Here is a 25901-nt window from a genome sequence, read left to right on the forward strand (position 1 = left end):
ACATTCAAACTGTAATGTAAAACATTTTAAGGCGTTTTTAGGATTCACAAACCCTCTGCAAATTGCAACTCTATTGTCTGTTTCCCCTCAAAACTCTTTAAAAGTCTCATTATATCAGCTTCACACGGCTCCCATAATTGACAGTGTTGGGCCATAATCTTAGTCATCATATTAGAAAACCTCATTACAATACTGAAGTACGAGCCAGCACCAGAAACACTGAATAAACATCAGCAGTGACTGACACAGGTGCATGCTAAGCAGGTGCTGGGTGACTAACCAACTGAAGTTCGTGTTGAGCCAAAAATAAAAAAAAATAAAAAAACCACAACAAACACAGCAGAGCAACAAACATTCCCATCTATGTCGAGGCTGCTGCAAACACAGTGCTGACTCAGTCAAGAATATATTTAAAACATCTTTAATTGTGCGGTTATAAAATTCAAACTGGGTAGAAAAAATATCTTTTCAAACCTCTAGCTCATTAACAAGAGAGTGAGTGCTGTACTATATTTTTTTGAATACAATATTGTAGTTTTAAAGTGATATTTCGCGGCCGTTCTTCTGCTACACGTATTCTCATGTGTGCTGACCCGATACGAGCTGTTCCAGGTGAAATGAAACCCTCTCCTCTCTCACCGTCTCTCGCTGCAAACTCTTCCAACACATGGAAACTTAACTGGGGCAACGTTGTGTTTCAAAGTTGTTTTCTGCAGATTTGTGTTTGTGCTTTTTGAGATGCAATTTTCAGTTGTTTTCAAAGTGAAAATGGGTGCAGAAGACTGAGTCAGAAAAGCTGGAACAACAACAACAACAGCAGCAGCAGCAGCAGTGTTGTTGGCTCACACCTCGGGGGCCACCTGAGAGGCAGCGAGTCTGATTCCTGCCTCCAGAGAGAGAAATATCACTTTAAAAACAGGTACACAGTGTAAACAGCAGAACGCGTAAAAAAATCTGTAGCCCTGTCGACAAATAAAGACAAATATATTTTCACATGTTTACATTTTTTAACAATAAATAAAGAGATCCTTTATGATGCTGCTGGCAAAGAGACACAAAATGTTCCCTATTACAGATTTGACAAATCTTTTCATGGCCATAAAACCTTTACAGTATTTAAAACGCCAAAACATTCATCACTATAACTGACCAATTAACAACAATGATGTAGTGTAACACTTTCCATGTACGGTACAGTGTAGTGTAGCAGATACGGAAGCAAATAAGTGACAAAAGTGTTTAAATTTTAACAAACACTGAATACTTAATATTGAATTTCTAACTCCACCGAATTAATAGCATGGTAATGTTTCACTTTGAAAATCATGTATCTGAATTTGTTTGTTTTAAATACATCTCTTTGAAAATTAAAATATGAAACGTCTTGATTTGCAATTTCAAAAGCTGAAATTTTGGATCTGAATTTACAACCACTGGGAAACACATTTCAGCTTTTAAAACTTTAAATCAAGAAAAATAATATTTTGATTTCAAAGAGGTGAATTCAGAGCAAATAAATTAAGACACATGACTTTAAAAAAAAACAATGGTATGAATTCAGTGATATGTAAATGTAATATCGTGTATTCAGTTGTCGTTATAATTAAGGTACTTTTGACACTTTTGAAATGTACTCCCTCATATTATTCTTGTAAAAAAGGGAAACCTCTCTGACTTTAAAAAGATCAAATTTAAAGCACTCAGCTGTGCAAAAGCCACTTAAGACCTCCACCTTTGTTTTAACTACAAAACCGAAGGTGCAAAAATAAACGGATAGAACAGGGTCCTTTTTAATGGCGCCGTGTATAGACATCCATTTTTCAGTAACAGACATCAACATATATAAGGTTTAGCGGACATATTTACATTCTTTGTCAATTAAAAGCATTTCAGTTGGACAAATGGAGTCCGAACCGTCTAACACTGGTATTAACAATAACAAATAAACGTTCAGTCCAGAGTGAAAGAGTTTGTCGAGTGGAGACTGAGCCTGGCGTGAAGTCAGCTCCGGCAGGTTCGACCTTTCACACTGAACTGTGTCAGTTTGTGAACAGCTTCCGAGCAGGACTCCGTTTCCCATGTTGCTCCTGTGTTTCTCACACTTCGGCGCTCACTGGCTCCCGGCGTCAGGAGTCGCCTGTCTGCAGTGTCTCTGTGTTTGGTTGTCTACACACCGCTCGCTTGAGACACAAAGCAAAAAAGGGGAGAGCCATGATTGGACCTCAAACATTTTTAAAAAATGAGGTTAGAAAATGACGTCATGAGCGTCGCCGTTAGGCCGCGGCCTGTTCGCGAGAGGCGGGAGAGGCTTCTTGAAAAATTCTGTGAAAGGGGATGAAAAAAAAAAGGTTTGGCTACGTTAGTGAACGACATCCATCGAGTCCTGGAATAAAAAACAGTCTATTAGAGCTCTATCTATGTCAGCGTGAGCAAAAAGCGAATTAGCGATGCTGCACAGACGTAGATGGGACACGGAGATGAATGAACAGACAAGCCTTTGAGTTGATTAAGATGTCTGCCACCATGAAGGATCCACACACATTCAAACATGCGCCTGGTGAGACGCAGAGAGAGAGAGACACAGTGATGTGGGTCGAGGAGGCTAATTAACAGTCAGCACACATCTCGAGGCAGATCGAGTTCAGTGTTTCCTCTGCAACGCCACGCTGAGGAATTTAGCACCACCGCTGCGAACAGGGGCGCAAACTCATCAGGGGTGGAAAAAAACTGAAGAAAGCTTTAAAATGTGGATTTACAGTCGATTTTAGCATGAAGACGTAGTGAGGAACTCACCCTGGAATGAATGTGATCATACTGGGATAAACGTAAAGGAAGGCAGACATCTGCTAAAAAATAAATAAAAAATACACCAGACCCTCCAGAAAAAACTGTGAGAGGAAACACTGACTCAGTGCTGTGACAGTTAGTCAGTGAATGAATCCACACAGGTTAGTGAGAGTGAATGGCTGATTTGGCTACATAACAAAAAGGAAGTAATGCATGAATTTAAAAAAAGTTGAGTGAGGGATGAAGAACGATCGGACACCACGGACGTCTTTACCAGAATGTCTCGAGTCCCCGAGTGGTTCTAGTTTTGGCAGTCTAGAAACCTTTGGCGTGGCCCATCCCACTAAAAAATAAATAGACAATGATCAAGACGAATGCTGAAAAAGAAAGTTAGAAGTGATGCTTTTAAATCGGGTTCATGATGACATCTGACAATCTATAGCTAGACGGCGACACTGGCTACTTCCTGGACAGAAAACTTGCTTCACTTTACAGTTAAACAATAAAAAAACACATTACTTGTCACCATCCTTGCTAGAGTTTCATCATCTCTTGTGCTCTATAGGCGTTTTTGACAGGTGAAGCCTGTTGCCTGTAGCTCCTCAGCTCACTGTGGTGGTGAACGATTCCTCCCTGCAAGATTCAAAACTGATCCGCTCACCAAACATTCCCAAATGTGCCAAAATCTGGCTGTGAAGAATTTTAGCTCCGTTTACAAGAATACAGATATTTTTAGAACAGATATGTTCCTCTATGTTCTGGTTTTCATTCACAGGCAAGCTGAGTTTTACCTTACTAAAACTGAGATTCTTGAGAACGCCTTCGAAGGTGAAGATTTTTCAAAATGGTGATTACTTTGTATCTGTGATAATGACATCATCTCCTCAATTTGTGCATCAACATGTTGCTTTGTGTAATGAGCAAGCTGCAGAAAGCAAGCGAGTTCTTGGTGTACTCAAATCCGATAATTCAAATTTTGTATGTTTTAGCCTCAAAATGCTGTTTTCCAGACCTCCTGTAGAAATGTTTTAACACAGGATCTGACGTAGGTTTCTGTGCGTCGTCGTTGCTACATACAAACTCATGTGCTGCTGTAGACGCCACCTTAGTTTGGTTACAAAATTCACGCTGTAACACAATAAAATAGTGATGAGGTCTCTAGTAGGTTTTATAAAGCCTGCACATTTTACCACCTTGCTGTCGACGGTTAACACCATCAAGCATTTGGTGTCACTTTAACTTTCATGGACGGATATATTTTGTAAAATCACATTACAAAACATCCCATCACGCCCGGCATAAGTCTGTCCAGCTGCAACCATCAGGTCACCACTATAAAGCCCCTCAGCCAAGAAAAGCACTTATAAAAACTGCTTCATTCCCACTGCCATAAACATCTGAAATAAATGTTAATGATCCACACATCTACACAAACACTGTGCCACTTTGCACACAGTACTATATTGTAGTTTTTATTTGTATTGTTTATTTATGCTGTTTTTAGGAAGACATGCTGCATGTTTTCTGTCAAAGTTTGTTTTGTACTGGATGTTGTATGATGAGCCACGTCTAAGACAAGTTTCTGTCACGACAGACAATTAAGTTTTCTGACTCTGAAGACGAAGGTCATGTGGACAGTTTCTTTTGTTTTTAAACTGAAGAGGAAAATATCAATTTTCAAAAATATCTGTATACATGTGGACACTGCCATAATTGAGGAATGATCATTTCTGCTGACTGAGTGGTTAATACGCTGCATTCCCTCTTCAGTTTGCATTATCTGTGACTCGACACAACTCTGACACGACTGAAAGTGACGAGTAAAAAGTTAAATCAAGCAGATATTTGAATAAAGGGAACAGGAACACAGTAGAACTACACTGGAAAATTTCAAAAGTACTCATTTGAAAAGGACGGACTGACCTGGAGGAGGCGGAGGTGTGGGGCTCTCCGTCGGCCCGTCCTCCGTCCTCAGCGGGTCCACCCTGTGCTTCCTCTTCAGGTGCATCTTCCTCGTCTTCTTTTTGTCTTGCTCCCCTGTCGCGGCTGTCAGACATTTAAAAGAGTTCAACGAAAAGAGCAGATGTTCAAACTTGATCACATTAATAATCATCATATATGAGTTGCTCCTCCCTTCAGCTTTCACCACTAGACTTGAGCAATTACCAACCGATTCCCACTGCCATCTCTTTACCCCTTCATTTATCATGTCATTAATTATGTTTATCCATCAGCACTCGGAGCCTCGTGGAGGAAAAAAAAAAACCAAAACGGATTCATATCAGACAGTTAATTTGACTGGATATCTCTTTCACATTTTGAAACATCTCAAACAAATATTTGTTGCAGTCTCCGGGTGTCTGTTTAATCATTTGCTTTCAAAGTGAAAAACAGATTTAATATCTCGCTTTCTATTTATCTACAAGCTCTGAGTTGATTTTCTCCGTATGGTGTAAAGCCGAACCACAAGCTGAGCGAGAAGACTCTTCAAAAAGGTGCCTGCTGTCCTCACATCGTCTTTACGTTAGTGCGAAATAAATATCTTGGCAGAAAGCACATTTATAAAACTGTTTGCTAAGTGACTGAAATCATGGGGTGTTCAATCAAATCAATCAACCAGGCGCACATTTACAGCCGGCCATATATCGGCATACAGTAACAAACTGAAGAGGAAAAGTTTGAAATGTTTGGAGGTGGTTTCATGCTCACCTGAAGTGGAATTTTCCGGCGTTTGTCTCGTGTCTTCTGGCTCCTCCTCCTCCTCATACTCCTCTTCCTCCTGATCAGCATCTGTCTTCGTGCTGTTGGTGCGGGCCTCCTGCAGCTCTCTTTGCCTCCTCCTTTCCTTTTCTTTGTCCTCGTTCTGAAAGACGTACAGAAGCCAAATGTGATATTTTCTGAGCTCTTTGGGACTAGAAGCCTGAAAGAAGCTGCGTGTACGCTTTAGGAAGATTTAGTGGCTTCTAATGGTGACGATTGCAGATTGCAGCCCGCTGAAACTTTTCCCAATTAGAATTCCTTCAGTTTAAGTTGTTCAGGAAGTTTTTACCGAAAGCTGAATTATCCACAGAGGTCTCTACCTCTCAGAAAACAAATGGACCACGAGAAACAGTTTTACGTTACAAATGAGTGTATATAATATATAAGTCATTGCCGATATGTCAATGATGGTCAAATATCAGTTTGATATATCAGTTGGGATCGAATTAAAACTGATAAAAACACTGAAAAAAGCTGCTTCATGTTACAAATTAGTGTTTCTCCTACACTGTTTGACACAACAGAGAGCACCTGCTAATTTATGCTCACCTTTTCTCTTTGATAACTTACGAATTGAATTATCTTCAGATGTCTCTTTGTCTCCATAACAAACAGAACAGGTGATTAAAACCGATAAAAACACTAAATAAAGCTGTTCTGACACTGCTCGTTGCAGATGGTAATCTAACTACGGTTGGCAAAGCAAAAACGCAAAGGTCTGAATCCAGAGCCAACGCTTGGTTTGTCCATTCTGGGCTACTATAGAAACGTGGCGGTGTCCATGGCGATCTCTGCAGACGAGGACCCGCTCCCTGAGCAGACATAACTGGCACTATAGACAATGTGATTATTATATCATATTTCATTTCTGCCAAACTCAAAAACAGAAATACACCATCACGTGACGTCTGTACGCACCTCAGAGATGACGTTGCTGATTGGCTGAAAGGGGCTGGGCATGTTTTCATCATCAGGCTCTTCCTCCTGGATCTGCCTGCCCTCGCGTTCGGCCTCTTCCTGCTCCTGCCGTTCTCTGTGGGCAGAACAAAATGTTAACTTTCATTTCCGCCGGTCAGATTTAACGATGTTATGTCGACAATTTAATGGGAGTTTTCTGTTTTATATGTATTTTTTTGTTCCATAAGAGCAAAGAAAACCTGGTTAAATCCATTTTTATGTTTTGTGCAGACAGTGAGATTGCTCACTTTGGCATTTTGACATTTCCACAACCATCCTCTTTCTCCTTTCACCATTCCCAAAATGCATTTCTTTCCTTATCTGACTTTTTTTTCTCCACAAAACAGTTCATGTATTGTTTCTATTAGCGGAGTGTGTACAGAGGTTCGGTCGTGTCCTCACCTCTCCGCTCGTAGCCGCTTCACTCTCTCCGCCCTCTCCTTCTTGTCCTGGTCCTCCAGAGCGCGCTGCTCGGCCGTGTCCTTCTGCACACGCTCAGTGATGGCCTCGTAGTCTTTGGCAATGTTGTTGAGGAGCCACTTCAGGCCCTTCTTGATGGACTTGTCGACCTTTTTGCCGTAGCCGAGGACAGCAGAGCACGGCTCCTGGAGGAGGGACGTATATTAGGAGATAAGACTCCAGGAGCAAAAAATGCTAACTTTTTGTTGTGTGTTTTCAAGATTCTTTGGATAGAAGCAGTCATCAGACTAAATGCTATCTTTAGGGAAAAGTTTTGATTTTTTGAAGTAGGGTCGTATGATGTAGTCACTGTATTACATACAGTAGACGGCGTTCTGTGTGCTCCCAGTTTGGAAAAGCAGATAGGAGTACCGACACAGGAACTAGGCAATGCATTTAGCCAAAACAGTTTAAATGCATGCTATACTGAGAGCACTTCTGCTGCTTTACCTTGCAGTCAGACAGAATTTTTTAATGAGCCGTTATGTTACTCTCTAAAAAAGGCAACAAGCTCCACTGAAAAACACAGTAATTTTACCTCTCCTCAGTCAATCACTACGTTTGTGTGACTGAGTGACTTTGGCTTTTAAAGGGTCAGCTTGGATTCACCAAAGTGACACAAGCAGGGTTCCCACACATTGTCATGGAAGAAATGTCAAAACTTTTCCATAACTTTTCAATAACCCACAATAATAAAAAAAAAAGTTTAATTTTTTTAGGTTGCTAGATTACCTTTTGCTGAAGGCCTCCAACCACAGCAGTACATTAATTAACCTCTGTGCCAGGCTCCAGCCTGCTTCTCCAAACTTGGGACTTACCGACTGCCGTCAACCTCAAATAATCAACTAACTATGAAGAACCTCATACAACCTCGCTCCAAAACATTTGAACACTCCCTTTAAGCTGCACTATCCTGAAAAAGGAGAATAAGTAGTTTTCAGAAAACAATCTGCCTCTTTTTCTATATTTGGTTAAACTGAAACCTCAGTTTAACCAAATGTCCTTAATGTCATTCAACCACCTCTCCACAACAGCTGCACAAACACTTACGATCTGACAGAGACACTTGTTCTCGTTCACGAGCTTCTCTAACGACAGGTTCTCAATGATGTCTGCTTCAGCCAGCGCTCCCTCTTGGTCTTGTTTGTTAGCGAGCCTGAAAGCAGAGAGAGGAATAACGATTTATTAATGTTGTGAATAAAAAGCTAAATAAACAAAAACTCTGCAATCCTTCTCCCATGACGAGACTAGCTGCCGGTACAACCAACCGCGATCTTTAAAAAAGGAAGATAAAGTAGCAGCAAGGTGAGTTATCAAACTCTATCTCTGCAGAGTTGCTGAGTGGCTGGAAATCTTATGGAAATCTTATGGAAATATGACTCTGTCCTGATTGTGGATGGTTGATTACGACACTATCTGCATACCTGGAGAAATACATTAAACTCTCCCTGCCTCAGTCTGTGCTTTGTGTCCTGATTACTGATTAAGGAATCAACCTGCAGTGCACGTTTCTGCAGCAAATTGGACCAAGGACTCAAGCGTCAAGTCCGGGCAGTTTCTCATCTTATACACCTCGCCCTTCCTTACTTTTACACACATTTTCAACATAACCACTTAATGTTTTTTTAGCCTCACAACACTCACACTAGGACAGGTTTCCCTGCGATTCGTGGGTGCTGGAGGACCTCGGCCATCGTCTCCCTCGTCTCCTGGATCCTCTGGACGTCGCTGGAGTCCACCACAAACACCACGCCGTGTGACTCTGAGTAGTAGTTCTTCCAGATGCCTCGGATTCTCTTCCCTCCGCCTAAGTCGAAAATGGTCACCTCGAACTTGCCCTGCTTCAGGTCAACTTTGGAGAAACCCACCGTCGGAGCTACATCCTGAGGATTATCTGAGAAAATCAAAACAGAAATCATGTTAGCAGAAACAACAAAGAATCAGCAAAACCTTTTCAGACAACTTTTGTAAAAATATGTGTCAGCTGTGTCAGCTGTGTCAGCTGTGACAGCAGCGAGGCACAACTGTCAAGCAGTCAGATGTAAAATAATCACGATAATAAATATTAAACAGAAGAATAAATGAAGCGGAACAAGACAGAGAACATGGTTCACAAACTCGACACTTCTATTATTTACAAAGGATTTTTTTAAACAAGAAAAATGCAAAACACTAAATACTGTGCTCATCATTTGTAACAAACAGGCCTGACCTCCTTGGATTCCTCGTACTGTGGCTGTCTTCCCTGCATTATCCAGTCCCACCATGACCAGAGTCACTTTCCTGTGGGGTAAGAAAGGGAAAAATGAATAAACATAAACACTGACACTGATATCAGTCAGGCACAGAAGTCCAGGTGAGAGGTGGAGCAAAAGAAAAGGCTTATTTTCATCAACATGTGCACAGAGGCTGCCTGGCATGAGCTCTCGTGATGCATGTGAGGGAATTTATAAGCCAATTAATAATCTGAATGACCGACGCAATCAGAGATCTGTACAGAGTGAGTCAGCAGCGGTCACGTAGCCAGTTAACAGAAATAAACCATGACAGAGATGGAAGTCTCATGCACGCTATGGATAAAGGAAGTTCTTCATTTCTACAAACTGGAAAGAATTGGGTGCATGAAGAGACAAAATTTTGCATGATGTTAGACTCTTTTTCAAGTATTTACAAGTCCTGGATATTCCAGATATCCCTGAATGATTGATTATGTATTTTGGTGATATTAAATTATGATGTGACAGGCAGCTGTGCAGCCGACAACCATTTTATTCTGCATTTGGGTTTTTTTTGTTGTTATCATTACACAGAACTGTTTGCACATTTTTGTAGATTTATTTTATTATTATTTATATATTGTAATACTTATGTTTGTAGTATTTGTCTTGTCCAAGTTATGTATTGTTTCTATTTTAATTGGTATTTGCATTTTTGTTTTATAACTATTGTACTGACCAAATATTATTGTGCGATTTGTCTATAATTGTCATCATGATTTGTCTGTGTGTTATTTGTCACTGTTTTATCTCGTCACTCTCTGTGGTCTCATCTGAATCTTGTATTAATGTTGGAAATGTATCATTAAATTGGTGTTTTTAATTTGTTTTGTGCGCAGCTGTCGGCCTGAGTGTCACCAAAAAATAATCTTGTTGACATCTACAGTTTATAAACAGTAACAACGGCTCGCATAAAATACAAATTAGAAAAAGTGGAAAGGAGGGATTAAAGTACCATCTATAAAGAAAAAGAGAGAGAGTTATTACACTAAAATATATCAATTAAAAAAACACATGAAAAAAAAATTAAAACTGCCAAAAAAACAAAAAATCATAAGGTTGGTGGACGCAATCCTAACTCTTGTCTGAAGGTTTCATATTACTGAAATCTATAAAAGGTTGCCAAAGTTTGGAAAAATTTGCTTCTTGTTTTCCAGATATGATTTCATTTGCAATGCATCCATATTTCAAAGTATTTCTACTGATACTTATAAAAATGCATACTGGTATCAGTCCAAAAGGCACGGTGCATGCTGAAAAGCAACACAGGTGCAGACATCCCAGTAAGTATGTTTGCACGCACACACTTGCATAGTAAATTGAGAGGATCAACAAGTTGCTCAATAGTCCAAATACTACAATTTACTCATGCAAAGTATCATTTTATGCACACTTTAATGTACAAGCGTAACTTTTCTGCAAGATTTACATCATAAACAGAGAAATAATCACAGTCTGACACATTTAGCCTCAACTAACCTCTCCAAAATAAAAGAAACTATTTAAATCATAGCATAATTGCTCTCACAATACGATTAGAGAATCTGGAACCATTTTTTTCAAAAACAGGCTTTTCAAAGACAAAGGAATAGCTAGAAATTAATCACCCTGACAAATCCTTTCATTGTGCTTTTGCTGTATTCATAACAGAATTCTCTTTAGGTTTTCTGACATAAAATGGCATTACATTTTGTCTAGAAGGAAAAGGACCAAAACACAAAAGACAAAAAATAAAGAAAAGAACTGAATTCACTTCCAAAAGACTGCGAAGACCTGAAAAGAGATGCACATGAGGCTAAACTGTGCACATAAACAACACCTGTCTTCGTCTCCAGGATGCATACTTAACTTTGACACTTGCGCCGAAAAGACATCAACCGCACAATCCATCTAACTGTCCTCTCCAGCCAATTGGCCTTCATCGGGGCGGTCGCTTGTTGTAAACCTCCAAAAGGTGACACGCTGCTGGCCTTTTGTCTGCCGCTAACCCATAAAGCTCCGTCTCCCTCGCTGCTACAAACCCCCTCACAACAAGAGGCCAAAAGACAGAGACCCACTGAACAGACCTGGCTGTAGGATTAGGTGAGGATTTCTGGCTAAGTCCAAAGGATCAGATGCCTCACAGGCACCACGTGGGGTTAAGCACTCACAATTACATTTTGCTGGTCCTGCTGCCTCACACTCACAATGTTCTTTATGCGTCGTATCCAGTCACAAAGGGATGCTTGGCTAAAAAGTACTGAGAATAAAGATTGCAGAGCAGAACAGGAACACTGCATCATTTCAAATCTAAAAGGTAGAGTTGAAATAAAGCATGTATATGATTATTTTCTAAATGTTAAAAACATTTTCTTGATTAATTTGATTGGAAGACTTACTGTTTGCTCTATGAAATGTCACATTATAAAATAAAAACAGCCTTTACTGATCCACACACTTGGGAAATTCACGTTACAGTTGATCAGTGCAGCATTAAACATAAAATGAAGACTTTTTTTTTAAGTTGACTATAAACACAAAGATAGAGAAGAGGATATAAAAAGTATAACCTGAATTTGACAACTCAAGAAACTAGGTTAAACAAATCAAAGTGAACCACATGAGACAAAGAAGGATAAATTTCTTCAAACTCAACAGCAATCAACTGATTGAACTGTTTTAGCTCCATTAATATCTGTAATGAGCCTCAGTTATGTACATTTTGAACATCATTTACTTTACAGTTATGTACATTTTGCACATTTTTTACTTTAGATTATTATAAAACATGGGCCGTACTTCATACAAAATAAAAGGATCTTCAACATTACTAGAGAAAATTATTGTTAGACTATTTTAAAGGACATCTAGAGCATACTGCAAAGTGCTTTCCATGCATTTTATTTTCTGATTGAGATGATACAAGACTAAAAAATAAGAATATTGCACATTCATCATGTTTATTTCTTTATTATTGTTTATTTCTTTGGCCAAAATCAACTCAACTTAAATATGTCTGTCTAATATATCAGTGGCTATATTTATTTTAATATGTTTTGAAAAAAAGCTGATTATAATTGAGTGTTTTGATGCAAAAGATCATATCATGAGTGAAACAGTGACTACAAGCTTCATCTTCTGACACTAGATATTTGCAAACTACTGAAAAACACTGATTTGAGCTGTATGAAGGACAGCAGGAAGGTATATTTTGGTATCATAAATGAAACCAAACTCACCTTGCAGGCTCTCGCCAGCGTTTCAGCCAGTTGCAGCAATTCGCCATCAGGCTAAACATCGCAGTCCGAGTCCAGATGACTGAGATCAAGTGGTCATCCAGCCAGCAGCGTCACCACGATCCGACCCTGTTTAGCCAGCTGATCGATTCTTAACCTAAATTGGCTACATATCGAGCTAACTCATGATAGCATCGACGTTAGCAGCTTTGAAAAATAGTAGACGTACCCAGCACGGATGAATCAAGTAGCGGTTGTGGTATTAATGAAAGTTATTTCAGAAAACATCCATCTGCAGATACACCAAATCCCGTTATCTAAGGTTAGCTAAAGCTAAAGTAGCTAGCGAAAACGGTGTCTTGTTAACTCGTTTTCTTTCAGTCTCAGCACATAAATGAGGCTCTTACCACACGAATTAAAGTTGTGCTCGCCAACCAAATAAAACAAAGTTTCATAATTTGATCGAATGCCGCTACAATAAGTGTTTTACTCACGAAGTATGAGCTAACGTAGCGTTAGCTGACTTGTAGCTCTCTGCTTTGTTTACGCCGTCTTTTCTGCTGCTAGGCTGCGGACGTGCTTGCGTCATCGTGCGTAATCGACAAACCAACGCCGTGTTCGCACACTGACCCTTTTTTAAACCAAAAATAATAATTAGATATTTCGAGATTGACCCTTTAAAGTATAAAATTAATTATAAATTGCCAGGTTGACCCTTTGTAAAAACAAAAAATAATAACTTGCTGTCAGGTTTGCCCTTTTTTAAAAAACAGGAAAAAATAATAAATAACATATTGCAAGACTGACCCTTGTTTTAAAATAAAAAAAGTTATATATTGCAAGATTGACCCTTTAAAAATGAAAAAAAGATAAATGACATATAATCATATTTACCCTTTTAACAATAATAATAAGAAGAATAGTAATAATAATAATAATACACTGCAAGTTGAGTGCTCTTTTTCCCATATTTAATTGAAAAATAGCAGAATACAGAATGACTATAGATATATATAGCCTACAATAATTATCATTTAATTTTAAACACTGAAGGACCTTAAAAAGCTGAAATACATCATGCAAGCTCACATTTTAAAGTGGTTGTAAAGCTTCTGCTTCCAGTCATTATTGCAGGATGAAGAGTTTACCAAGTCTGACAGAGGAAACTACAACTTCAACTTCAAGTTAAATGAGATGTGTCTGCTGTGCTAATAAAGCCACAGTAACAAACTTTATTTGTTTACTGGGATCCATTGTGGTAACTGGCTGAATGGACACTAATGAGGCCGTTGTCCTTTTGGCTCCTATTTTCCAAAGAATTAAAGAGGTGCTGAACTCATAACTGAAAATTAAAGCCTGGGTGTAATTCTCTTTAATGTTTTTCCTCTGTTATGACCATATAATTGTTCAATGGCCCGGTAATATTTCTGTTATGTTAAGTGGCTTTTAATGGAGCCAGCATTGCAAAACTCCCCTTTAATATAAATGAATAATAACTGAATATTGTCATGGTGTGTGGCTTCTCTCCACACACCATCAGCTGTGAATGTTTCATAGTATATACACATTATCTATTGAGGATGTTTAGGTGGTTGTGCTATTATTTTTTACAATAAGTAGGCTATTATTGGGCTAGTTTTTTCTTAGTCTTTTTAAGTGAGTTGCTTTATTATTATATTCTTCACTCAGCATTTTCATTTTAATATTTGATTTGTTCACTTTCATTGTCATCATGTTTTTTTATTTATAACTGTTATTATTATAATTATTATTGTAATTATTATTATTATATTCCGTTTCTTATATCAGCTCAAACTCACTGCTCAGAGTTGAATGCTATGTCTCTACGATAGTTGTTATTTAGTTAATAATGATAATAATAATAATAATAATAATAATCACAATAAAAATAACAACAACAACAACAACAATAATAATAATAATAATATAATAATAATAATAATAATAATAATAATATAATAATAATGATAATAATAATAATAATAATAATAATAATAATAATAATAATAATAATAATAATAATAGTCATCATCATAATCATAATCTTGATATTAGAGCTGTCATTTCATAATAAAGGCAAAAAAGCCAAGAAAGAAACGTTTTTGGGTTTTTTTTTTTTAAACAAGTCATTATTCGTATTAATTATCATAGAGAAATAGCATTCAAATACGAGCAATGAGTTTGATCTGATATTAGAAGTTAAATATAATAATGACTTGATCGTGACGTCACCATGTGGCGTTACTTGGATGTCGTCCGGTTTGTCGTTTTATGCGCATGCGCCGTCCATGCAGATCGCAATATAACACACATCGAGAGAGAGAGAGACTGTAGATTTTTAATTAATCGAGGAGCCATCGTCTCCTTCATCTTTCTACATCCCCGGTAAGATTACACGCATAAACTGTGTGTCAACTGTGTATTACAATCGCTTCTAGTCGCTTTGCGTCCTAAAATAATGCCCGTATGCGTTTTTAATTCAGCTTCTTTTTTTGCGTCTGTTTTGATACGATAACATTTTTGACTTTTCCAAGGTGAAAACGTGTTGCAGGGTTACTTTTATGAATGCATGCAGCTACTGTGTGTTTCCGTTATCTGTAAGCGTGCATGCACGTGCGTAGCTTCATGCGCAGCCTATGTATATGTTTAACGGTGGTGGAAATGAACTAAGCAGATCTGCTCGTGCACTGCGCTTGATTACAGTTTTAAGGCACTTGCAGGTATACATTTTTCTTTATTTTATGCTGGGCTACTTTACTACTACTTCACTACATTTCAGAGGGTAATATTGTATTTTTTTTCTGTGTAACAGCTCTTACTTACTTGTTACTTCGCTGATTGCATTTAGAGTTAATTCCAATTCCATTATTAATTTATTATATTTTAAATGTGCAATAGTGATTTAAGGGTACAATAATTCTTTATAACACTGTCTAAACTGTGCCGTAAATGGTGTAATAATTCAACAACAGCAATACTCTGTGCATGTATACAACTGTGCATTATTCTTCTCACTCCTGAATGTATTTAACACGTTGTATACATTGTATATATTTCTCATTCAGATTTTTACTTTTGTATTTATTTTCCTGTACATTGTAGCATTGTTCACAAATTTTAATATCTCTAACTTTACATTTTATGCACTGTATTGCAGCATAAGGAACATATTTTTACACACTTTATATACTCAGCATGCTATACATATTATGTTTTGAACACACACACACACACACACACACACACACACACACACACAGACACACACACAGTCCCTCATAAATAATGAACCATCTCTGAGTATATTTTGACACACAATTTGCTTACTGATCTCTTTGTCTGCACATGTTGTGTTGTTGACCTCTCCCCGCTTTAATGATCTTAAGACAACAGTGAGTTTAGAGATTAACTCTGACAGTGAATTAATTATTGAGCCGATGTACTCCACACTAACAAAGTCCAAAGAGCTTCGATAAAAGGAGGCCTTAAGGTCGCGGAGGCGCTTGTGCATCTTAAACACCTAAAGAATGTGCTCAGAGCCGACAGAGAGAAGTCAGACCAGTTCTGCACCAGTTTCATATCATCATTTACAGTACAGAAAATGTTGAAAGACAAGCAACCCCAACATTTGCTCTGTTCTGTGTTACAGGTGCCCTCCTGCATCCACATGACTCGAGTCTTCGTCTACGGCACCCTGAAGAAGGGGCAGCCCAACTACTACCGCATGTTTGAGAGCGTCAACGGCAAGGCAGAGTTCCTCGCCTCGGCCCGCACCACCCAGAAATACCCGTTAGTCATTGCCGGCAAGTACAACATCCCTTTCCTCCTCAACATCCCCAGCAAAGGTCACCGAGTCCGAGGGGAGATCTACAGAGTGGACGACAAGATGCTGAAGTTCCTGGATGAGTTTGAAACGGTTCCCAGCATGTATCAGCGGACTGAGGTCGAAGTGCAGGTGGAGGAGTGCGTCAGGGAGACGGACGGGGAGGAGAAGCTGAGAGCAGGAAGCATCATAGAGGCGTTTGTGTACAGCACGACGACGTACCAGCCAGACTGGCCCTCACTGCCCACCTACGAGAGCTACGACGCGTATGGAGATCACGGGCTGGAGTACGTAACCAGAGAGGGACGGGACTGACGCAGCTCATAATAAGAAGAACAGATCCAAGTAGAGAGCAAATAAGTTTTCCTTTCTTCTGCCTCTGTACAAATCAACCTCTTTATAATGTCAGTGAAGCAGGCGGAGAGCATCTATCAGTAACATTTCAAGACAATCACACTTTAAAACACTCCTGTGTCTTAATTTTGACCTGACAACGTTTGTTTGTGGTCCAGTTCCTACAATAAGTACTGTATCTTTAAAAATAAGTATGTTTTCCTCTTTTTGTAGGTTTTTAAGATGTGTCATCGTTTTTAAAATAAAACAAGTACCTGCAATGGTGTCAAAGTCTTTAGGTCTTTGAAACGTGGATCAACGTAACTTTTCTTGTGTGGAAGGTAATAAGCACATGATCAAGAAATGTCCTGCAATTTTCAAGAATTAAGTAGATTTAGAATTAAAAAAAAAAAACTTGGGACAAATGTTCAGAAAACTATATTTCTAATTGTCATAATTGTATTTTTAAAATTGTATTTATACAGATTAAATAGATTTAAAAGAACATTTCTTGCTGTTCCTTTTTTATTTGTTTAATTTTTTGGGCTGATTTTTTGGATTTTTTGTTGCTAATTTCTGGGTAATTTTATTTTTATTGTAATTTTTTTTTTTTTCAAACTCGGGGGGATCACACATCCCTGTTTGAATAAAGCCTGTCTTAACAATAGGGTTATTACAAGGACAGGGATATTTTGGCTATAACATTAAACGGCTTTTTTATCACGGGGGAGCCAATCAAACGTGGGGGATCACACATCCTAATTTGAATTAAAAGAGACATAAGTAAGGGTTATCCCAGAAAAATCGGCTTCTCTATGGTCATAACATAAAAAAAACCTTGGGTAAAGTCTTCACCACTTTCCAAAGAGGAGCCAATCAAACGTGGGGATCACAGCTCCTTGTTTGAATAAAGATAATCATAAAGAAAGGGCTATTACAAGAACAGGGTATTGTCTGTGGCTGTGGTATGAAAAATAAGTAACTTTGGACATTTATTTTTTAACAAAAGCTAAGGAAAAAATATTACACTTGAAATATTTTCAAATATTGTGTGTACTTTTATGTTTATACCAGGGGTCTGGGAGGAAAAGCATTTTAGGCCCATCTATGTCCTGTATATATGGCAGACTTAGCAATAAAGGTTTTTTTTGTAACTTCCCTATTTGGGGTTTTGTTTCTTTAATTTGCTCTTTTTTGTCATTTTCAGGTAACTTAAATTTTCTTGTACTCCTTATCAGATTATTCTTAAGTTGCTCATTGCTTTCTTAGCATGTTTTCAAAAGGTTAATTGATTTGTCTAATCCTAAATATAGTATAAAAATGCATTAATCATAGTTCTTCTGTGTTTTACCCTTCAGTTTCTCATGGGATAAAGTTGCACAAAGCCTGAGTGTGCCAAAACCAGCCCAAATACTTTGGAAGGTGTGAATTTAATTTCTGCCACACCTAAAACATGTTTGCCAGCTGTCTTTCACAACCGATGAGGAGTGAAAAAATATCCAGAGAAATAGTTTTTGATTTCGTTTTGCAATCATGCCAAAGCGATACAGTTTGATATTATATTACCTCGCTGAACACAGGACAGGACAATAACACAAAGTATGTGTTCAGCGCGTTAAAACTGCTGTTTTTGTCAAAGGAGGGCACGGAATAGAGCAAAGATAAGTTTAGAAACTTTCACACAACTCATGCAATATAATTCAAACCTCATTTATCCAATTGCATGCTCAGTACGACTCCCAAACAGCTCTTCTCAGCCAGACTCCATTGACAAAAAACAATAATTTTACCTCGTTCCACACTGGAATTGCCTCTGCCTCGACTGGTACCTTGTTTGTGTTACTGTGTGACTTTTGTGGGTTTTTAAGGGTTGATTCAGCTTCACCAAAGTCACACAATAATTAAATACCAAACATCCGGCACACCTATAACAGGTTTGTGTTAACCCCTCTTTTTGCTGGCACAGAAGGACAGGAGGAAATAGGTAAAGTTACAAGAAGAACAACAGGACAGATGACTGGCATCATAGACGTCTCTGATCAGACAGTAGTGCAGCAGAAAGTGTGCAGTAAGAGGAGGGAGGTTACAGAAGTTGAAGTGGGAGGATGTCTTTGTGTCAATCATCCTTTCAGGGGTATTAGTCATGATTCTTTGTCAATAGGAAGAGTCTTCGTCTGATGTTCGTGAACTCCAGATATCGTCCAGGTGAGTGACTCTGTGCAGATTTATCAGTAAAAGTTTTTTCTGGTGCTGTTCTGGTGCCTCCATCCATCTGAGAAAAATTAAATATTACTTGGTAAAATTATTTATATTGTCATTATATGGTATTTGATTATTATTATTACTATTTAATGGAACCCGGATCGATGCCTGTGTTCTTGTGCTGTGTTCAGATGTCTTTTAAAATCTGTTTAACTATTTGAAACTTTAAAAAACACAACAAGACAATGAGCAACCTCAAAAGAAATAACCCCAAGACAAGCTACAATTTAGTAAAAGCTGCAAGAAAACTAAAAAAAAAAAATAAACAGGGAAATTATCTGAAAAGGTAATGATAATAATAATACAATGTATTAGTATTGTCATCTGGACCTTTTTTCCTTCGTCTTTTGATTCTTTAAATAATTACTTATGTTTCAGATAATTTTTCTTGTCATTTTTTACTTATTTCTTGCAGTTTGTGGGGCATTTTGAGCCAAGTTGCCTTTTTAGCCTTGTTAAATTCAAACCAGTTTCTTCAGTTTTTGTAGGGTTAACAGCTAAAACACAGGCATAGAAAAACACACACAAACATATATATACATACATACATACATATATATATATATATATATACACATATACACATACATACATACATACATACATACATACATATATATATTTATATACATATATATGTATATATATTTGTTACTGATTTCATCGGTAAAACAGTTCGAGATCAATGCTGTGCTAGTGAGATGCAATGAAGTATTTCTGTATTTTTCCAAGTTTTTGTGTCTAATTGACTCGTTGGAATCATTTTTTTTTTTAATTGGACCGGCACGGAGCAACAGGCTGCAATGTAACCACTCTGGGCCAACTGTATTTGAATGAAGACGAGGCCTCTTTACGTCCCTGCTGTATTTTACAGGTTTCAGCCCTCCTTTGAATCCACATGACTCGAGTCTTCGTCTACGGCACCCTGAAGAAGGGGCAGCCCAACCACTACCGCATGTTTGAGAGTACCAACGGCAAGGCAGAGTTCCTCGCCTCGGCCCGCACCACCCAGAAATACCCGTTAGTCATTGCTGGTACACACAACCTCCCTTTCCTCCTCAACATCCCCGGCAAAGGTCACAGTGTCAGAGGGGAGATCTACAGAGTGGACGACAAGATGCTGAAGTTCCTGGATGAGTTTGAAACGGTTCCCAGCATGTATCAGCGGACTGAGGTCGAAGTGGAGGTGGAGGAGTGGGTTGAGGAGACGAAGAAAGAGGAGAAGCCGAGAGCAGGAAGCATCATTAAGGCGTTTGTGTACAGCACAACGACGTACCAGCCAGACTGGCCCTCGCTGCCCACCTACGAGAGCTACGATGCGTGTGGAAATCACGGGCTCAAGTATGAGGCCAAAGGGTCGGGACTGACATAGCTCTCTGGAATAAGAAGGCTGTGTGTGTCACGGCACGAAACGGAGGACAAAGGTTGCCATGGAGGCTGCCTGTGCTCTCGGCTGTTTTACAGTTTGCCAGTATGTTTATTTCCACAATATAATATCCCCTTTCTCTTAAAAGTACTGTTTTATTCTTGTAAAATTACAACTTTAATCTTGTAATAATACCACTTTATTGTTTCTGACTTTTCTCTCATAATAGTCTATCTAAGACTCAAAAAAAAAAGAAAATCCTCAATGTAGCCCCAGAACTCTGTCCTACAGTTCCTGCATTAAGTACTGTATCTAAAAACAAAACAAAAACAAAGCCTTGTAATGCGTTTCAGGTAATTACTAACAGCAGGGTGAACAGTACCTTTACACTAGGGTGAACAAAATGTATGCCACACCTAAACAGGTTTGTCAGCTGTGTACATATGATAATAAGGAGAGATATTTCAGTCTGCAGTCGCACCAAACAACACAGTTGAAGACCATTTCGCCGGCGTAAAGTAGGGCCCCTTTCCTAATTTCTACCGCCCTGCTTTCAGCACTTTAGCTGAGATTACCCATCTTCAAACTTGACCTTCATTTTGATCTCGGCTACCTATACACCTGTGAATTTTCATGACTGCTTGAGTGCAACGTCATCATGTTGACAAAATCCCAAAACACCAGGCATAATACTAAAAACAACTTCTGTGGTAGTTCCTGTTACAAATGCAACAACCACAGGAGCCACAAAATCACAATTTGTCATATTGACACAAAACGGTTATTGCAATATTGTGGTGGTAAAATGGTTGCCAAATCCAGAACCGGTCGTCATCTGTTTATCGTAATTCATAACAAAGAATGGAAAAGATAACTGGAAACATGTTGAATTAGTTTCAGTCTGTAATCGTACCAAAGACTACATGGATCCTCGAATTACACTTTGACTTTGATCTCAACTACACACCTGGAAAGCTTTGTCACTGCATCTTGCAGAGCTGTCGCTTTGACAAAACCTGTTCACATCCAGATTCATTAACACCTGGCAAACACTCAAATAAAGAAGAGAAGGACGTACAGGAAGAAGTATTAACATATATTTTTTTACTTTAGTAAACATACTTATATCACCCTGTAAAAATACTGTTAAAAGTAAAACTCCTGCACTGAAAATCTTACTCAAGTAAAGTAAGTATAACCAGGAATATGAAGTATAAGAAGTTAAAGTACCAAATGTAGAAAAATATTTACAAAAAAAAAAACTACACCCCCAAAAAACTGTATTTAAAAAAAAGACAAAAGAATTGAAAGAGACTTAAATGTTTGTCAAAATCGTTGGTTTTGATTTTCTGTGAATCAGCTGTTTGATTGATCAACTATAATCTGCGCATTTGTACTCGAATAAACTGGTAATCGTGGCAGTTTGGCGATTTGAGCTGGTGTTCTGTGGTTTAGATTCATTTGTTTCTGTCATTAAGTCTTTTAATTTTTTCTCCTGTGGATTTCATAATGTATGCGTTTTCTACTTATTGTAAAAGTTAAGAGAAAAAAACAACTAATAAAAATATTTTCAAAAAAACAACTTAATTCACAAAATCATCTGCAGTCTGACATTTGACTCATGAGTTGCTGGCATAAATTTTATGTTTTACCTGTGATTACTTCCTTCTTTTATATTTGAGTTTTTACTTGAAAAACAAGATCTTCCTCCGTGTGCTGTGTTGTCCTCTTCTCATCTCGGGTTGTGTCTCCAAAAAAAACTAGAGATGAAAACAAAAGACGTCAGTGTCTGTTTTTTTCATATGAACACAATTTTTCTCATCTTTATTCAGAATAGTAAAGTCCAGAAAACTAGAGGAGTACAGAAGAAGAGGGTATTTGGCAAACAGACCAGTGAAATCTCCGTTGGCGTTGTAAGCAGTTTTGAAATCATTTATACTTTAAAATAAGCAAAACGTACAAGAAATCATGAAAACAAGAACATTTCACAGTGTATCAAAGTACTGTACAAAAAGTCACCTTAAAAAAGGAAAAAAGACAGATGTTTTCTTATTGTGTCCAAACAGGCGTCACATTGAATAAATCGAATTATTACGTATAGAAAGCACTGTCGTCAGCTAGTGAGTTCACATGCACACAGTACAAAATCCTGGCTTAGATCTTATTTACCAAGGAAACGTATAAAATGCAAAAACACAACGGTGCACAATCTCATGCTTCAGTGTCCCAAATACTTCTGGTAAATCTTTTTCATTCAGGTTCATCATAAAGATAAAATCCTCCTCCGTGTGTGCACGTGAACGACGCTCAATGGCACAAACACAAACACAAACAGTCAGAAAAGAAAAATGTTGCCGGCGAGACTTTGTGCTGCCGGTTTGGAGAAAGAAAATAAGATCATGAATTACGTCACAGACATCTGTGATCAGACAGGAGTGGTGCAATAAGAGGTGAAAGGAGGTGAAGTGGGAGGACCTCTGTGTGTGAATCGACTGCTCAGAGGTATTAGTCGTGATTCTGTGTCTATAAGGAGTCTTTGTCTGGTGTTTGTGCTGTCTGAAGTCCAGATCTTCACCCAGGTGAGTCTCTCTGAGCACATTCATCAGTAAAGGTCTTTCCTGGTGCTCGGCAGCGAGCGGCTGGCGGAGCAGGTGGCGCTGCGGATCACCTCCATCCACCTGAGACAAAGTAAATATTAGTGAAGAACATTGTTGCTTTTTCGAGATTGTTTTATTGAGTTTGTCACACCCAAAATACCTTTCAAAGGTGTACTCGCTCTCTGATCTGAAGTAGTAGACGTGGGACTTGAAGTGGAGTTTGAAGACGTAGTCTTTGTGGATGTTCTCCGACTCGGACGGGACGGTGACGGAGTAGCCCAGCAGAGGGAGGCTGGCCAGAGGGTAGTCGTCCTGCGAGCCAGAGACACATGAAATCCTCAATAATCATCTTTATGTTAACGTGTTTCCACTCAGTCGCTTTTTCTGATCAGTCCGGTGTGTAGGATTTCGGGGATCTTTTGGCAGAAATTGAGCATGAGAAATGTTTTTTTCTTTGGTGTATAATCACCTGAAAGTAAGAATTTAAATGTTTTTGTGACCTTAAAATAACCAAAGTTTTTAACTGGAGTATAGATTTTTTTTATTATTAGTTTTTTCATACTTGTATATTTCTTGTGCTCTTTTTTAGACTGTAAACAGCAAAGTGGGAGGTATATTCTGATTATTGAGTACTTTATGGGAAGTAATATAACCACGGAATAAATACTTGATAGTGTTGAAGATGAACATGAAAAGAGCAAAATATGGAAAGTATGTGAATTTTTTTTAACATCTTCTCTGTATTATATGATACCTACATAAAAAGTTTTGAAAAAAGCCTTTTTATTCAAATTTCGGAGAAAACAACAGTGTAATGACAATTGCAGATTTTTGTTATCAGTTGAATGTAGGATCCATTGTCTTAGGTTTTGTTTTGTGTTTTTTTTTTACCTTTTTTTCTCATTTTTGAGTTTAAAAATCCTGAAGGAGAGCGGTGTCTGTATGAGTTTTATAAATGCACTAATTATCTTCATGCTGCATGTGTATATTTACAAATAATTACAAATAATTTGCAAATTGACCCCACTCTCAAAGAAATGCTTCAGATTAGAATGAGCTTTTTATATCTACAATGTTGTTCTACAGTAGCCCAGAACGGACAAACTAAACACCGTCTCTAGACAGGGACATTCATGTTTTTGCGTTGGTCACCACAGTTAGCAGCTGCAACAACAGTGTCAGAAGAAAACTGATGTTTTAAGAGTCAAACTACTTTATTGAGTGTTTTTAGCAGTTTAAATCACCGGGTTCATTTGTTCTACAGAGGAGGAGACTTGCTGATAAATCCTACACATTGCTCCTTTAACTCCTGTGTTGTTTCTGTGTGTATATCTGACCTGGTGTGACTTGTAGAAGAAGAGGCTGAAGTTGGTGAAGACCACCCAGAGTTTCTGCCAGCCGTTACTGTTCTTAAACTTCCTCAGCAGGTTACCTGACAGCTGGTTCTGGAAAAATGAGAAAACTGAGTCAACAAAAGACGTACAAGGCTAAATAAGGTTAAACAAATAACTGATATCATTCAAATGTTAGAAATGTGGAAGACAGACAGGAAAGAAAAATCCGTTTTACACTCATGCAAGACCAGGACATAAAATATAACAATTTTTAAAAAATCCAATGAGATTAAATCAAGGATACATACATTTAGAAAACTTTCTTTCACATTTAATTTGTTTCACAGGAGGTTTGGCACAATGAAACTTGTGGAATATTAAATATCCGGTGTTCTTGTTACTAGTAAGTCCAGTAAAATTTAGTTGTCTCTATCTATCAGAAGCTTCGTTGTGTATTTTTGAGACATTGGAGTCAATAAATCCTCAGGAGCTGCGGCTGTTGCAGTACCTCTCTGCTCCAGCAGGTGTCACTAAACGACAGGCTGTGTTTTCTGTTCCAGCAAACCACAGAGAGAGACAGGGGCCCCTGAAGGCTGCTGAGGGGCCTCAGCAACTCACTGTCGGCACTATTACTGTCCTCTAGTGGATGGACAGATGACGAAATGGACAAACAAACAAATGGAAGATGAAGAGACATAATGAGGAACAGATAAAGAAGAGAGAAAAAGGACAAAAACACAGACATGAGAGGGAAGAAAGACAAAAGGACATTGAAGCAATGGTCCTTTGTCTCTGGAGAAGAGGACAGACAACACACTGGACATGAGACTGGACTCCACAGCTGTAAGACTTGGGAAAGGAAACAGGTGTGTGACGTTTGGAGAGAAGACGGTTAAAGAGACACAGTCCGATACCTCCACAGCAACACTAAAGTCCACCATGGACACACTGGTGTTGCGATGCCAGCAGACGTGCACGGTGGTGTTACCACGGTGACCCTGGCGCTCCAGAGACGAGCGTGAGCCACAGAGCTCGTCCTCAGACTCGGCTCCACCGTCCTCGGAAAGCTCTGGGGAACGACGGGGAGTTAAAAGGTGCAGGTTAGAAAGAAACTCTGACATCACCGGGTGAAATTACTTTAAAAATCTCATTGCGTAAATATTAGTAGTAAATAGTAGTAAATCCTACGATACCACTGCAATATTGATATAACGGTATTTTATATTGATATTGATATTCAAGATATTGTGATTTTTTCCCCCCATATCATCCAGTGCTTTTGCACATTACCATGACAATTTACAAAATGATATATTGTGTTGCCCTAATCTGTAGAACACATTTAAAAACAACAAATGTTTGCTTTTTTCTTAAAATCTAAGAATATCTAACCAAAATAACCAACTGAGAGAATTCATAACATCATTTGAAGCAAATCTTGATAATGAAAGATAACTTTTTTAACACTTATTAAGACTTTATATAAACTTTATATTTTTAACTTATTTTTATTATTTATGTTTTATTATTTATTTATTTATGTGATTTCATTTCATTTATTTTATTTTTTTATTTATTTTTTATTGTTTCATTTCTTTATTTTCTCAAATGTTGCCTTTTCTTACCAACTCTAACAATCTTCCCCAAATAACTGACCGGGAGAATTCATAACTTGGTTTGAATCAAATCTGGAATATTAGGCTGTTTTAAC

The 25901-nt window shown here is 38.2% G+C and overlaps 4 protein-coding genes across 9 annotated transcripts in view; 2 read left to right on the forward strand and 2 right to left on the reverse strand.

Moving 5' to 3' along the window:
- Positions 1-405: 405 nt before the first annotated feature.
- arl13b (ARF like GTPase 13B) lies at positions 406-13049 on the reverse strand. Of its 6 annotated transcripts, none has more exons than XM_042513255.2 (10): positions 12458-13049; positions 9176-9246; positions 8608-8857; positions 8014-8119; positions 6907-7109; positions 6466-6580; positions 5497-5650; positions 4711-4833; positions 3062-3130; positions 406-2322 (listed from the first exon to the last, which is right to left on the reverse strand). In XM_042513255.2, exons 1-10 carry the CDS (start codon positions 12514-12516, stop codon positions 2246-2248), a joined length of 1227 nt encoding a protein of 408 aa, XP_042369189.1. In that variant the 5' UTR covers positions 12517-13049; the 3' UTR covers positions 406-2245. The 6 variants fall into 6 exon arrangements, with proteins under 6 accessions (XP_042369189.1, XP_087930691.1, XP_087930692.1 ...); XM_088074565.1 differs by lacking the exon at positions 12458-13049 and adding an exon at positions 11088-11250; XM_088074566.1 differs by lacking the exon at positions 12458-13049 and adding an exon at positions 11088-11247 and having other exon boundaries at positions 406-2180.
- A 1658-nt stretch (positions 13050-14707) lies between these two features.
- On the forward strand, positions 14708-17136 carry LOC121963007 (gamma-glutamylaminecyclotransferase B-like). Its single transcript, XM_042513365.2, has 2 exons — positions 14708-14860; positions 16125-17136. The coding sequence occupies exon 2, from the start codon at positions 16143-16145 to the stop codon at positions 16611-16613; it is 471 nt and encodes a 156-aa protein (XP_042369299.2). The 5' UTR covers positions 14708-14860; positions 16125-16142; the 3' UTR covers positions 16614-17136.
- A 1481-nt stretch (positions 17137-18617) lies between these two features.
- Positions 18618-21858, forward strand: LOC121962945 (gamma-glutamylaminecyclotransferase B-like). The gene is made up of 2 exons (XM_042513284.2): positions 18618-18836; positions 19768-21858. The coding sequence occupies exon 2, from the start codon at positions 19792-19794 to the stop codon at positions 20263-20265; it is 474 nt and encodes a 157-aa protein (XP_042369218.1). The 5' UTR covers positions 18618-18836; positions 19768-19791; the 3' UTR covers positions 20266-21858.
- Positions 21859-22049: 191 nt separating this feature from the next.
- The window catches only part of LOC121962944 (FERM, ARHGEF and pleckstrin domain-containing protein 1-like), a 71122-nt gene continuing 67270 nt past the window's right edge, over positions 22050-25901 (reverse strand). Inside the window, exons 25-28 of the mRNA XM_042513283.2 lie at positions 25105-25259; positions 24194-24301; positions 23017-23168; positions 22050-22937 (exon numbers count right to left, since the gene is read on the reverse strand). Of these exons, the coding sequence (XP_042369217.2) occupies positions 22862-22937; positions 23017-23168; positions 24194-24301; positions 25105-25259 (491 nt within the window). The 3' untranslated portion in view covers positions 22050-22861. The remainder of the gene's footprint in view (positions 22938-23016; positions 23169-24193; positions 24302-25104; positions 25260-25901) is intronic.

The sequence above is a fragment of the Plectropomus leopardus genome, chromosome 24 (assembly GCF_026936395.1).
Source record: "Plectropomus leopardus strain MGB_pleo_1.0 chromosome 24, ASM2693639v1, whole genome shotgun sequence".
Classification (NCBI taxonomy): domain Eukaryota; kingdom Metazoa; phylum Chordata; class Actinopteri; order Perciformes; family Serranidae; genus Plectropomus; species Plectropomus leopardus.